Below are 14,186 nucleotides of genomic sequence, written 5' to 3' on the forward strand. Positions count from 1 at the left end.
AATCTGACCAATTCTTTTCAGTCAAAATAAAAAGTGAAACTCTTCTTGTTCTCAATATCATAGCAAATAGTTTCATTGTTTCTGATTGGCTGGTTGAGTCAGGACTCTATACCACAAAGGAGGATGATGCCAGATTCATAAATAGGAGTAAAGCCATCAGGCGATATGATGTAATCCACCACCGTTGAAAGGTAGGGAAGAAAACACCCTCACTGAGCTCTGATTAGAGCATGTGGTAGATTGCGTTATTGGTCCCAATTATTACTCTTCTCCCTGGAAGAGAATCGTGCATCTCTACTCCGCCATATGGCTTGCAGTTTCTGCCTGGGGGTGGTGTCAACTTCCCCATAGCGCTTCTATTTGGCTTGGCCATGGACTCGTGTTGGCCAACGAAATGTGAGCAGAAGAAATGCTTGCCACTGCATGGATTGGCCATTGCTCTTCTCTCTCTGCCATGAGAGTGAGGGAGCAGGCTAGCGGGCTATTCCTTCATCCTGGGTGCCAGAATGAAAAGGGACAAGGAGCAGAGCCAAAAGTGACATGCAGCTAACATAAAATAGGGTGAAGAATAAATGTTTGCCATTGTAAGGCACTGAGATTTGAGGGCTATTTGTTACTGCAACAGAACCTAGAGAAAGCTGACTAATTCAGAATACTGGCAGATAGTAGGGGCAATACCCTGTAGGAGCATGTATAAGTCAGGACTCCTTCATTTGCAAGTAGTAGAAACCTAACTCAAGCTGGCTTAAGCAAAAAATTAAAAATTTTAAAAAAGGCTTAATTAAGAGGGGTAGAGTTGGCTTTAGGCATGCCAAACAGAGAGGCCCAAAACAACGCCATGGAAACCCAGGCTGGCTGCCTCTCGGTTCTGCTGTTACCTGAGGTGCAGCCTCTTCAGGTGGCTGCCCTCCACAGCTCAAGGCTTACAACCCCAAAGCTCCAAATCTAGAGGAAAAGAGAGAAAAACTTTCCTGGTTGCTTCCTGAAAAATCTTGGGGAACAAGTGACTGAACCAATTTGGGGGCAACCATGGTGGTCAGGGGGACTCACTGCTCTGATTGGCCAGACCTGGGTCACACATCCAGCCCAATGCCCCAGGTGGAATCAGCTCCCTGTCCACATGGACTGAGAATGGGAAAGAGGTGATCCTTCCAGTTACAGGCAGTTCTGAACCCAAAGGAGGAAATCAATGCAGAGGGAGGAAAAGCATAAATGTCTACCAGAAGAAGCAAGAAAATGGAATTTTAAAAAGTAGAATAAATACCCTTTAGTTTTGCAATTGTTTTAAGATTTTATTTATTTATTTATCTATCTATTTATTTATTTTTGAGAGAGAGAGAGAAAAAGAGAATGTGAGCACACAAGCAGGGGGAGGGGCAGAGGGAGAGGGAAAGAGAATCCTAAGTAGACTGCCCGATGTAGGGCTTGATCCCACCACCCTGAGATCATGAACTGAAATGAAGAGTCAGACGTTTAACCGACTGAGCCACCCAGGTACCCCTGGTTTTGTAATTGTTTTTAACTCTTCAAGTAACTCTGTAGATGACATGAAAAACTACAAAATAATTTAGAAAAGAAAATAAAAGTTGTGTTCCTGCCCTCTAGAGTGAAACATCCTTTTGAAAGATTTTTAGGTCTAGTGTGATTTAATTCTATGATTATCCTTAATTTTATTTTATTTTATTTTTTAAGATTTTATTTATTTATTTGACAGAGATAGAGACAGCCAGCGAGAGAGGGAACACAAGCAGGGGCAGTGGGAGAGGAAGAAGCAGGCTCATAGCAGAGGAGCCTGATGTGGTCTCGATCCCATAACGCCGGGATCACGCCCTGAGCCGAAGGCAGACGCTTAACCGCTGTGCCACCCAGGCGCCCCTATGATTATCCTTAATTTTAAACATTTCCTTTTCACCGTACAGTTTATTTAACAAATATGTTTGTTTTATATGCAATAAATCTTAATTTCATAAACCTAAGAAAAAATTTTAAGTGTTGTCAATGTCTATATAAAATAACTACATAAAATGCAGTTATTTAAAGAAAAAAGTCACAGAAAAGAAATGAGTAACTGAGAAAGGATGGACAGAGTGAAGAGTATGCTAAATTACAGGGAACCTGTAGGAGAAGGGCCCAGCATTTATGTGAAAAGCGATTGGCCAACCATGCCACCCATGACAAATGATCCTAACCTACCAGCTGTGATGTGACAATATAATGACATCAAGCAACAAAGACAGCTGGGCTTGGTAGAATTTGTCTTACCAAGAACATTAAAATAGAGCCAAATTCACATTTTAGATGGCTCCGCAGGCTGGGAGATGGGGTTCTCTGAGGTGATAAACGCTAACACACACATAATATACAGAGTTGCATCTCCCACAACAGCTGCACTCTGAAATCAGCACATAAGATGAACGTCACATCTATCAAAATTTCCCCTTAGCAAACCTTAAACTACCCAATTAGTGTCACATAGCCAGTGTTCTCCCACTCTGAGGCCTGATCACTCTGAGTACCAGGTGATCTAAGAGGCAGTGGAGCAGATGGATTAACCATTCTTAACGGCACGGACTCCGGAGCCAGGCTGCCTGGGTTCAGTCCCGCCTCGGTGTTTGCTAGCTTGTGACCTTGGGCAGGTAAGTTATCTCTGTGCCTCATTTCTTTCTTTGAAATATGGCTGTCACTGGGACAGCTAGTATTCATGGAATATCTAGTGTTCCCTTATGGATCTCAGCTTCCCTTGCAGTTGGTTTGGGGTCAGGCTCTGTGAGGAGAGGTGAGAAGGTTAAGAATGTTCTAGACTGAGAAGGTGAAGATCTAGGGTGCCTCCTCTTTTCTTTCAAGTGACCTCAAAAATCATATGTTCTAAATAGCTATAAACAAAAGGGCTGCCCAACCTGCATCAGTCTGTTCGAGCAAGAAGTAAGCTGTTATTGGGTATTTCAGTATTGTTTATAACTGCAACCTAGCTTAACATAGCCTGATGAATACAAGGGCGATATAAAATTCTCTACTCTGTAGAGTTGTTACCCAAGTTAAATTAGGTCGTATTCTTCAATTGCTCAGAACAGTACCTGAGTAAACACCATATAAATGCTTGGTTGGCAGGTAGTTATGTAGGTAGACAGACATACAGATGAACAAACAGAAGGAAGGGGTTGCCTTAGAAGCTGCTCATGTTACAAGGGGCGTGTAACACTGGAAACAACTAAGGAAAGAGCTGACTCATGTGCCCTTTTTATGCTTTACCTCCAGAGTGGAATGGCAAGGGGAACTGCTTGAATTTTCAAAAATCTTATTTCTCTCTCTCTCTCTTTCCCCCAAAAGCATACCATTGAATTAGCATAAAGTAAGTACATGCATACTGCAATCCAACTATACACAAAAACTGTCCATGAAGACAGGCACCACATTTATCTGTGTAATATTTCCATGGCACAGAGTAAGTATTTCAATAAACAGTAGCCAACCAGCTTATGAATACGTATGCTCTGTAATTTCAGAGCACATTTCAGCATTCAATAAATATTAGCTGAATGAACAAATAAATAACTCCCTTTAAATAGCTGAAACACAGCTGTTTGCATATGTATCAGTACTGGAAAAATGGTAGCCCATTCATAGTTGGCACCAGAATTCCTCTTAGGTAAAGGATTAGCTTTGTTTAGATGAAAAAACTGAGGCTCAGAGAGATGAAGTCATCTTTGCCCAGAGTCACATAGCTGGATTGGTGAAGCTTGGTCTGGAGGCAGAGATGTGATTCCAGAGCCCAAGTTCCTAACTCCTGTACTTCCACTACTACTTCCTTGTACACCACCCTCGACAGCTCCAGGATTTGACTTGCTGTCATCTTCTCCAACCCATCCCCTACCAGCCTTCTCAGATACTTCATTATTCAAACTGATGACACCTCCAACACCATGGTCTCCAGTCCACATGATTCCATGACCCCCATCTTCCCTTGTGTCAGTCACTCAATAGAATGGCCACATCTCAGAATGAGTTATCCCTGAAGACTGTCATATCTCAATTTTCCAAATTCCCATTCTGATCGTAACCTCCTCTCTCCTTCCATCTTTCCCACTTACTCACATGTATTTATATTTTTAGTCCTTATGCAAGACTAGGATTTGAGAAGGTTACTGGTATCTAGAACAGGGCTTAGCAAACTATAGCCCATGAGCCAAATTTGGCCCATCACCTATTTGCATAAGTAAAATTGTACTGGAATCCAGCCATCCCTGTTTATTCACATACTGTCTATGACTGTTTCCATACTACAATGGTGGAGTTGAAGTAATTGTAACAGAGACCATATGTAGCCTGCAAGGCCTAAGAAATTTACCATGCTCTACAGAAAAAGTATTTATTAAAAGAAAAAATTTTACTGGAGCCATGTTCTTAGGGCAAGCCCAAGGCTCTGATCTTGTTAACCTTCCCTCTCATTGGTGCTGGGGAGAAGTGGGTTTGGCATCAGAGGAGGATGTGAAGGGAGAATGAGGCGGAGGTAAGGGAACTGTTCGTGAGTCATGCACATTCAGAGCCAGGTCTCAGAAAGGGTGACCAAGCCTTCCCCAGCACCATGAAACTTTTTACTTGAGTCCACACCTGCTACTCTCTCCTTGCCCCAGAGCCATTTTCCTTCCATGCCATTCGAGTTTCTCAGCATGATCACATGAAAACTCAGTCTCCCCCTCTGTCTGTCACTCCAGCCACCTCCAGTGGGGAAGAACACCCCTCAGCCCTCCTGGTTGACTGCCAGTCAAGAGCTACCTCCTTGCCCACGGCACATCCATCCCCACGGCACATCTGCATCATTTAATCAAGCAGTCACGAGGAGCTTTGAAAAATCTCATTGTTTCTTTTCCTTTTAATTTTTTGTTATGGAAAATTTCAAAGATATAAAAAAGTAGACAGAAAACAAAAATGAACCCACGTCACCATCAGCCAGCTTCAATTATACTTTTCTGCGTGTCAGTTATTCAATGACGTTCCCCTCCAACCCTGTCCACAGACATCATATCATTTCATATTTCATTCATAAATATTTTAGCATGTTTCTCTAAAAGGTAATAACTTTTTAAAATCATAACTATGAAATGATTATCATACCTTAAATAAAAGAACAATAATTCTTTACATCATCAACTATTTATTAAGTATTCAAATTTCCAATTGCCTCCTAATTTTTCTTTCTTTGAATCATGATCCAAATAAGATCTACCTATTGAAATTTCAAAAACCATATGGATCCCTACCATCCCCATTTTAGTATCTCCAAGTTTGGTACATTTCTTGCCTCCAAGGTAGTGTTTCTCTCTCTTTCTGAAAATTGCTTGTTATATCATTAACAGAATCTTAAAAAACCTAAGATATTATTCTTAGAAAAGTTAACCATGTTTTCCCTTTATTTAAGATTCCCTAGGCCCAGTCTAGACCTTTCACTATATTAGCTTTACTAGTCTTCAACCCTGATTTTACCCAACCATCTGTTTTCTCCACCCACTTTCCAGGGTTGCTGGTGATAATCACATAAGCAGGCTGTTTATATGCACCACAAATTCAGGCCATCAGCTGGGCCATCCCTATTTATCCCTAGTTGATTCCCTATCAATTTCACAATGGCAGCTGCTGCACCCCCACTTTCCCTCCCCCACAGGCCTCCAGAACCTGCCTGGGCCTCCCTCTCAGCAGATGCCTCCACACCTACATGAACAACCAGAATGACAAGATCCACCATGAATTTGCTCAACTTTTCCCCTTCCACCTCACATTTCCTTTCACTTGTAGCTCTGGTGTCAGAGGAAGACATACATCTTCTTATATCTAATATATATGTATACATGTGTAGAGAAGTCTCTGAAAAGAAGTTCACTAAAATGTCAACCATGGTTAGATCTCGGAGGTAGGCTCTTAGGTGATTTGTACCTTTTTCTTTTTGCTTTTGTTTGCTTTTACTTTTTTCTCAAAGCATGTATCATTTTTGCAAAACCCATAATACCATTTCAAAATGTCAGTGATCCCCAAGAAAATGTAGGTGATCCCTATAAGTGAGGGACTTTCAATTTTCCCATATTCTCCATTACCCTTTGAGGTAGGCAGAATAATGGTGCCTAAACATGTCCACGTCATAATTCCTAGAACCTTATGTTACCTTATAATGGCAAAAAGGACTTTGCAGATGTGGTTAAATGAAAGACCTTGAGATGGGGAGAACATTCTGAATTCGCCAGGTGAGCCAATGTAATCATAGGAGTCCTTCACAGTTGAAGAGATAGGAAAAAGAGAGTCAGAGAAATATGACTAAGGACACAGGATCAGAGATAGGCGACGTTGCTGGCTTTGAAGATGGAGGAAGTCACCACCAGCCAATCGGGAAGCCTCCAGAAGCTGCAAAAGGCAAGGAAAGGGGTTCTCCCCTAGAGCTTCCGGAAAGAATGCAGCCCTGCCTACATCTTGATTTTAGCCCAGGGAGACCCGTGTCAGGCTTCTGACCTCTACAACTGTAAAATAATAACTTTGTCAAAGTCACCAAGTTTGTGGTAATTTGTTACAACAGCAACTGAAAACTAATATACTCCTACTCCTTCCCTGCCGGTCTTTCAAATCAACATAAAATCTAAGCGGAAACAATGACTTGCTTTGCATACAACTAGTAGACAAGCCACTGTCACCACTGCCAACCACGTGACTTAGAGTAAGTGCCTCCTTCATTGAATCTCTGGAACCAATTCTGGGGTACTCCAAACTTTAGCTGTGGTCCATCTCAACTCGATCTGAACATCTGACATGGGAACCTTGATTCCAAAATCAACATTTCTCTCCAGACTCCGCTTCTGAGCTTCAGGCCAATGTTCCTAATATGGATGTCCTAGAGGCACCTCAATCTCAATGTGCCTGAGATAGAAATCCTCCTCTTTACCCCTGAGCCTGCTTTTCCATCTAGGTCTCTTTGCTTCTATCATGGGCTTCCCATTTGCCCAGCAAATCTCATCTTTTCAGGTACCTCTTCTCCACCGCCAAGCTCATTCTGTGCCATCCATTTACTCTACCTAAATCCCAGGTACTTTCTTTTCCATCCCTGTTGTCCCAGTTCAGACCCAAGGGCTGTAACCAGGCTTTCCCCAATCTCACATATCCCCTGCATTCTTGGGAGTTATCTTGCCAAAACAGCCTGCTCACATTACACCTCTGCTCCAAATCTTTTTAATATGCTCTCTTGCTTATGGAATAATGCCCAAACTTCATTGATTTTACTGAAAACTAAAATCCACACCTAAATCCCTTCCAGCCTTATCTCCTATCCCAACCCTGTATCTTGGCATGCTCTATGAGCCGGCTATGCTGGTTTCCTGTGCCTGGACCAAGTCCTGCCTTCTCCCTCCTTTCTGACTTTGGCCTTGAGTACCCTTTTCTGCTATATCTCTCTTCCTAAGTCCACAGTGTCCTTTGATGGCAACTGTAGTCACTACTAAGCCACATGATATTACAGGCGGGCCCTGTCCACAATTTCATTTGTAGGTGCATCATTTCGCTGCGTCTTCCTAATTTTACTAACTAAACATTTTACTAACGAGTATATGGAGGCTTACAGAGTGACCTGCTGTGGTGCTTTTAAAATATGTCGTGGTTTGATACTCCTCCCTTCAGAAGGTGGAGCCTAGTCACCCTCCCTTTGAGACTCCCTTAGAGACTCACTTCTAATTAACAGAATGTGCTCAAAGTGCAAGTGTTTGGCTTCCCAGATGGGGTCACAGGGCCTTCCCAGGCCCTCCCTGTAGCTTCCCTCTTGGTCTCGAGTCTCTCATCCTGACAGAGGCATCACCACATTGTAAGGACACTCAGCAGGCCATGGAAAAGCCCATGTGGAGAAAAACTGAGGCCTTCAGCCACCACCATGTCGGGAAGCCAACTTGAAAGTGGCTCCTCCAGCTCAGTCACACCTTCAGAAAACTACAGACCCGGCAACGTCTTGCCCACAGCCAATGAGACCTTGAACCAGAGCCACCCAGCTGAGCTGCACCTGAATTCCTGATCCACGGGAACCGTGAGATAATAAGTATTTATTGTTTCAAGCCCCTAAACGTTGGGGTAATTTGTTACATGGTAATAGAAGCTAAAACACCCAGGGTCATGCGACTAGTAAGCGATAGAATAGAGATTTGAATTCTGGTTTGTCTGTCCCCAGAGCTCACGCTCTTAACCCCAACCCAAAGCTGCCTGAAGTGCTAGTTTCTATTTTGCTTCCCTTAAATAATATTGACAGAGTCTTCCCTCAAAATTCAAACTTCCTCCAATGTGTACCTTTAAGCCCTATTCAAAATGCCCATTTACTGTACCCCCAGCAATCACCATATTTGCCTAAGACCTACCTCACTTTCTTTGCAACTTCTCAGCTCCTTTCAGCTTTAGCACCTACATCTTAGTGCTGTCACTAAGATTAAATGAGATAATGCGTGTAAAAGTGCTTAGCAGAGGGATGACAAAATTATACTATTTATTACCTCAAGTATACTATTTATTACAAGTATCATATAATTATGCTATTTATTTAGACACAGCACTTCTGCTATAGGGATGAGGTCTCAGCTCTGGCTGTTTATTAGAATCACCCAGGAAGCTATTTAAAACAACAACAACAACAACAACAACAACCAAAAACAATAATGCCTATGCTATACCCTGAATTAATAGGTCTCATTTACTAGGTCTTTATGAAGCCAGGCAACAAAAGCTCCCCAGACGACTTTACAGTGCAGCCAGGCTAGAAACCCACTGCATTAGGTCAGAGGTTCTCAACCAGGGGCTACTCTGTTGTCTCCTTGCCCCGTTCAACCCCTCACCCCCCTGACATTTGCTAGTGTCTGCAGATATTCTTGATGGTGATGGCTTTAGGGAGGTGCTATTGGCATCTGGTGGGTGGAGGCCAGAGAATCTGCTGAACATTCCACAAAGCACAGCCCGACCCACATCAGAGAATGATCTGGTGCTAAATATCGATAGTGCTGAGGTTCAAAAAACCTGGATTAGATATTGTTTCCCAGCTCCTACCCTCATTCCTACTTGTCTCTGTGACTCACCTGGTCAAAAATATCTTTGAGAAGGATAGAGCACCTGAGGCCTTGCCTCTCAAAACCGAATCTGGGCACCAACCAGCTTGGCCACTGCCCCAAGTGGGCTGGCTCCAGGCCCGTCGGGAGGGTCTCTGAATGGTCTTGTGCATCCCCATTTCCCTTCAGTGCTTTATTATTTTTTTTTTTAAAGATTTTTTTTAAATTTTTTTTTTATTTATTCGACAGAGATAGAGACAGCCAGCGAGAGAGGGAACACAAGCAGGGGGAGTGGGAGAGGAAGAAGCAGGCTCATAGCAGAGGAGCCTGATGTGGGGCTCGATCCCATAACACCGGGATCACGCCCTGAGCCGAAGGCAGACGCTTAACCGCTGTGCCACCCAGGCGCCCCAAGTGCTTTAACCTGTATTACAACACTCACTACAGGAACTAGAGTCGGCTGGAAACACGTCTCTTTTACCCCCAGAGCTATAGCCATATTTGATTCATCTCGATTTATTCCACAACACCAGGCTCTGTGCATTGCACGTGGTAGGTGTTCAATAAATACTTATTACATCAAATTAGATTAATGTAATTTAAAGTTTTAACATGCTTCTTGGCATCTCTTTGGAAGGTTATGGAAATAGAGTACAAATGCCAGTTAAGGCGAGAGCTCTTGCGTTTCTGTTCTTGTGGAGTTAAAGTGAAATGATCGCTTTGGCTACTTCTCAATGTATTTACATGGGCTGGCGGTGAAAGTTAGCAACCGTTTTAAATTAAGGTATTTGTATAATAAAAGATTAGGGATTTGAGAGGACTCTTTAGAGAAGTTTTCATATCTTTAAGATTCTTTTTCATTGGTTATTAGACGTGGGAAAATGTTTCATTTTCAAGGCAAAGCAACAACTTGGAGAATGATAACTGAAAAAAACCTTGTCTTAGAAAAACATGCAAATCTTCCACTTATTAATCATTTATACTCAGTACATTATGGCCCTTCCATTTTCACAGTGGGCAAAATTAGGCACAGGTTTAGAAGTTAAATAAAAAACCAAGGTTTTCCAATATCATTCTCCTTTCAATGTGTAACTAGTCTCAGATTTTTAAAAAATTGGTAATGGGATGCCTGGCTGGCTCAGTTGGTAGAGCATGGAACTCTGGATCTCGGGCTTATGAGTTCAAGCCCTGTGTTGGGTGTGGAGATTACTTAAATAAAAAAAAATATTCTTAAAAAAAACTGGTAATACCTGGGGTACAATTAATTCTCAAAATTAAGAAAGTCAAGAGTCTATTCAACCTGGCATTCTCAAGAACGGCAATTTAAGCAAAAAAAAATGTGACATTTGAGGGGTAAGGATCTAATTTAAGGTGTTTTGTTCAGTTTAATATGGGGGTTTGCAAGCCTCACTTAATTTTCTAATGCCTCAGTTTTCTGACATTGTTCTTGCAAAGGGCTGGCATGAAAACATTTCAAAGCAACAGGTTAAATATATATCATTTTCTCTAAATTGAGATATTTTCTTTCACCTATGGCTTAAAATAGTGGACCACTGCTTAAATGTCACCTTTCAAGTGAGATCTTTCCTGACAACCCTATGCAAAATTAAGCCCTCTCAACACTCTGTATTCCCCCACCTCTGCTTTATTTTTCCCTATGGCACTTAATTATTTGTTTATTGTCTGTCATCCCCCACTAGGATATAAATTCTATTAAGGCAAGGATTTGGGGCTACTTTGTTCACTGCTTTACCTCCAGAACCTAGAATGATGTTTGGCATATCACAGTACTCAAAAAATATTTATTGTATGAATGAGTGAATTATGTAAATCTAGAAATGAAACATAACACCATCAAAAGCATGAATTAAATATAACTGAATCGATAGGGCTAGATCTCAAAAGCATGAATTTGAATCAAATAAAAGCAAGTTGCAGAATAATGCATAAATTTCTTCATCAGCAAAATAGGGCTGGTAATAGCATTGTTACCAGGATCAAGTTAGTTCATTAGTGTTAAATGCTGAGAACAATGACACAAGCATTCACTAAATATTATTTGCCATCATCATCATAACATTGATGAACAATCACTCACAGCAAATAGTCTACTAATTTTTTAAGATATAATCTAATTTTACATAAACAACCAATTTTAAGAGTTCTGGAAGGGTGCACTAGAGACTAAACTGATTACTTTCATGAGGAGAGAACTCACATTAGAATGATGGTCAAAGACAGTTTTAACTTTATCTGTCATGTTCTAATTTTATTTATTTATTTATTTTTTTTTTTATTTTTTTTATTTTTTAAAGATTTTATTTATTTATTCGACAGAGATAGAGACAGCCAGCGAGNTAGTCTACTAATTTTTTAAGATATAATCTAATTTTACATAAACAACCAATTTTAAGAGTTCTGGAAGGGTGCACTAGAGACTAAACTGATTACTTTCATGAGGAGAGAACTCACATTAGAATGATGGTCAAAGACAGTTTTAACTTTATCTGTCATGTTCTAATTTTAAATGCAGAATTGGTGCATACAATGAAAAATTAATATTTAGAAAAGTTTAGTCATACTTCTTGAGACATAATAACCTTGAGAAGGGGTGGGGAGGGAGGGAGGAAGGAAGGGATAGAAGGAGGAAGGGAGAGAGAATGGAGAGGTGAATTACTTAGGGTAAGAATTTAAAAAAATTTTCGACTTTATTTCTGAAGTGCTTTTTGAATAATCACCACATGGATAGGATGTTCTTAGCCTAGACTGAAAATAACCAGAGACAAGAGCCACAAATATAACTGACCTGGAGTCCTGGGTGGATTATATGAGTTAGTTGGATTGGAGAAAACAATCATTAACACAATCTTAAAATAAGAATAAATTATTTGAGGCCTTGTGTTGGTACTTACTGATGCTTCAGCCACTGCTCCACAAACGGAATGGAGAAAAATTCTGTGAAATCTTCCCCTATCCTCTTTGGATTTTGACTGGTAACGATGGCATATGTTTGATTGACAAGAAAACAATAAGCAAAAGTTCAAGTCAATTGTTGCTATTCTGCTTGCAAATTAACACTATTGAATCCTTAGGGTCACTGAATATTCAAAGACAGGCAAAACTTACTTGTATAACCACTCGGTCAGAAAATCACAGGCAATGAATTTGGTTCTTTTTCTCTAAAGAGAAAAGAGAGAAGAGAGAATTAAATTATACTCTTTGTCCACATGTCTGAGTAGGACAAAGGAAGAGAGGTTAATTGATTCTTTGTGTTAGGTGAAATATGCATGAGTCTTTTATGAGATTTATAAGTATATCAACAAACAGTAACTTGGGGCGATGTGAAGACTTCTAAAGATGTTTCTCTAGTCGTCTTTGGACAAGCATATTTTCTGACAGCAGGGACTAATAAAAGTGCACATAGTAAGAGGCTACTACATGCTTTTGGAATTGTCACAGAGGATTTTATTTAAATCTAGACCTTGAGGAGTGCCTGGGTGGTTAGGCTGGTTAAGCATTTGACTCTTGATTTTGGCTCAGGTCATGATCTCAGGGTTGTGGGATCGAGCCCTGCACTGGGCTCCTCACTCAGTGCGGAACTGGCTTGTGCCTCTACCTCCCCCTCTGGCCCTCCCCCTACTCTCGCTCTCTCTCTAAAATACACAAATAAACAAAATCTTTTTAAAAAAAATCTAGACCTTGATTCTGAATAACGGTATTGATTGCTTTCCTCCAGTCCACTCAAATCCTCAGAACAGCTCTACGTCAGGTCTGGCTACCATCTTCTGATGTGGAAGCCAAGCATGCAGGTGCCATTGGCCAGTGTCACTGACCCGGCCAGTTTTCCACCCAACAGCCACTCTCCACTTCATCCTTATAAACAGAAACCTGGTTGACAAGCAGCCCCCAGGGGGAAAAAAACTGTATTTTCCAGCCTCCTACGTAGCAAGGGATAGCCATGACACAGTTCTGCCCTATGAGATAGAAATGAACAGGTCCTACGGACTTCTGCAAAAGTTCTGCTTTCTTAATTTCTGCTGCCTTTTCTTCCTTGAAGTTTCCTTCTGCTTCTTTCAGCCTGGAACACAGACGTGTGTCTGGAAGTGGAGTAGCACCTTCCAACGATAAGGCTAAAAGCCACATGCTAAGGGTGGTAGAGCAGGGGGTTAGAAAGAGCCTGGGCCATTGATGACTTCCTTAAGCCTCTGTAACAGCTTGGGCCTGACCTACTCTGACCATCTTGATATGTAAGGGGAAATAAATGTCATTTGGTTTTTCAACCAAATTTTCATTACATGCCAGTGAATGCAATCCCTAAGAGATAGATAGATCGCCAGTAAACCACAAGGGAAAGAACATCCTAGAGCACTGGGGGAGAAGGCATGCTAAGAAGGTAATGGGATGGACCACCAGGTACCTTGTCTCCTGGATCCACTGAAAGACCTTGTAACCCAAACAGAACCACTCAACTCCTTTAAGAAAACTGTTAAGGAAACTGGGAGATAGAGGTTTGCAACCTCTCCTTTTAAGATAACAGGAGCTAGGAACCAAGTACATCTAGAGGTGTTGGTTGCCATGTGAAAAGATCCTTCCCAAGAGTGTAGACAACAGAGAATCTCCTGGAAATTCTCTCTTTTCCCCTGCAGGTCTACCCTTCTCTGCCCTGCTCTGTGCCTCAGGAGGCCGATTTTATGGTTCACTTCAACCAGGCTCCCTTACTCACTAGGTAGGTCCAGCTAATGAGAGGTACCAGCAGGAGATCTGAGACAGGGAGGAGAGAAAGGCAGGGTGCTATGGATTGAACCGTGTCCTCCCTGACCCAAATTCATATGTTGAAGTCCTAACTTCCAGTACTTCAGAATGTGACCATATTTGGAAAAAGGATCACTACAAATACAAGTAGTTAAGCCCAGCCATCCCTGAAGGACACAGCAATTCCAAAGAAAATGAATACATTTTGGGTTCTATTGGCAAGGAAGAAGGGAGAGCCTGCTGGCTAGACCACCAATGGCAGATTTCTAATGACACTGTACTAGACCCTGGATCCAGCTATACACGAAGCCCAAATCCTCTGGCTTATGTCCTCAGGTACATGAGCCTATATATATATATATATATATTTTTTTTTTTTATTAA

At 41.5% G+C, this 14,186-nt stretch overlaps 1 protein-coding gene across 7 annotated transcripts in view; it reads right to left on the reverse strand.

Annotated features, from left to right (window-relative positions):
* Positions 1-14,186, reverse strand: part of IQCK (IQ motif containing K) — a 120,883-nt gene that overhangs the window by 71,257 nt on the left and 35,440 nt on the right. For 6 of the 7 annotated variants that reach the window (XR_002144397.2, XR_002144396.2, XM_019808781.2 and 3 more), the window contains exon 6: positions 11,963-12,040. The exons of the other annotated variant lie outside the window; for it this stretch is intronic. Coding sequence is in view for 4 of the 6 variants with exons in the window: in XM_019808781.2 (XP_019664340.1) it covers positions 11,963-12,040 (78 nt within the window). In the remaining 2 variants the exon portion in view is untranslated. The remainder of the gene's footprint in view (positions 1-11,962; positions 12,041-14,186) is intronic. 7 annotated transcript variants of the gene reach the window in all.

This window comes from Ailuropoda melanoleuca, chromosome 10 (genome assembly GCF_002007445.2).
Source record: "Ailuropoda melanoleuca isolate Jingjing chromosome 10, ASM200744v2, whole genome shotgun sequence".
NCBI lineage: Eukaryota > Metazoa > Chordata > Mammalia > Carnivora > Ursidae > Ailuropoda > Ailuropoda melanoleuca.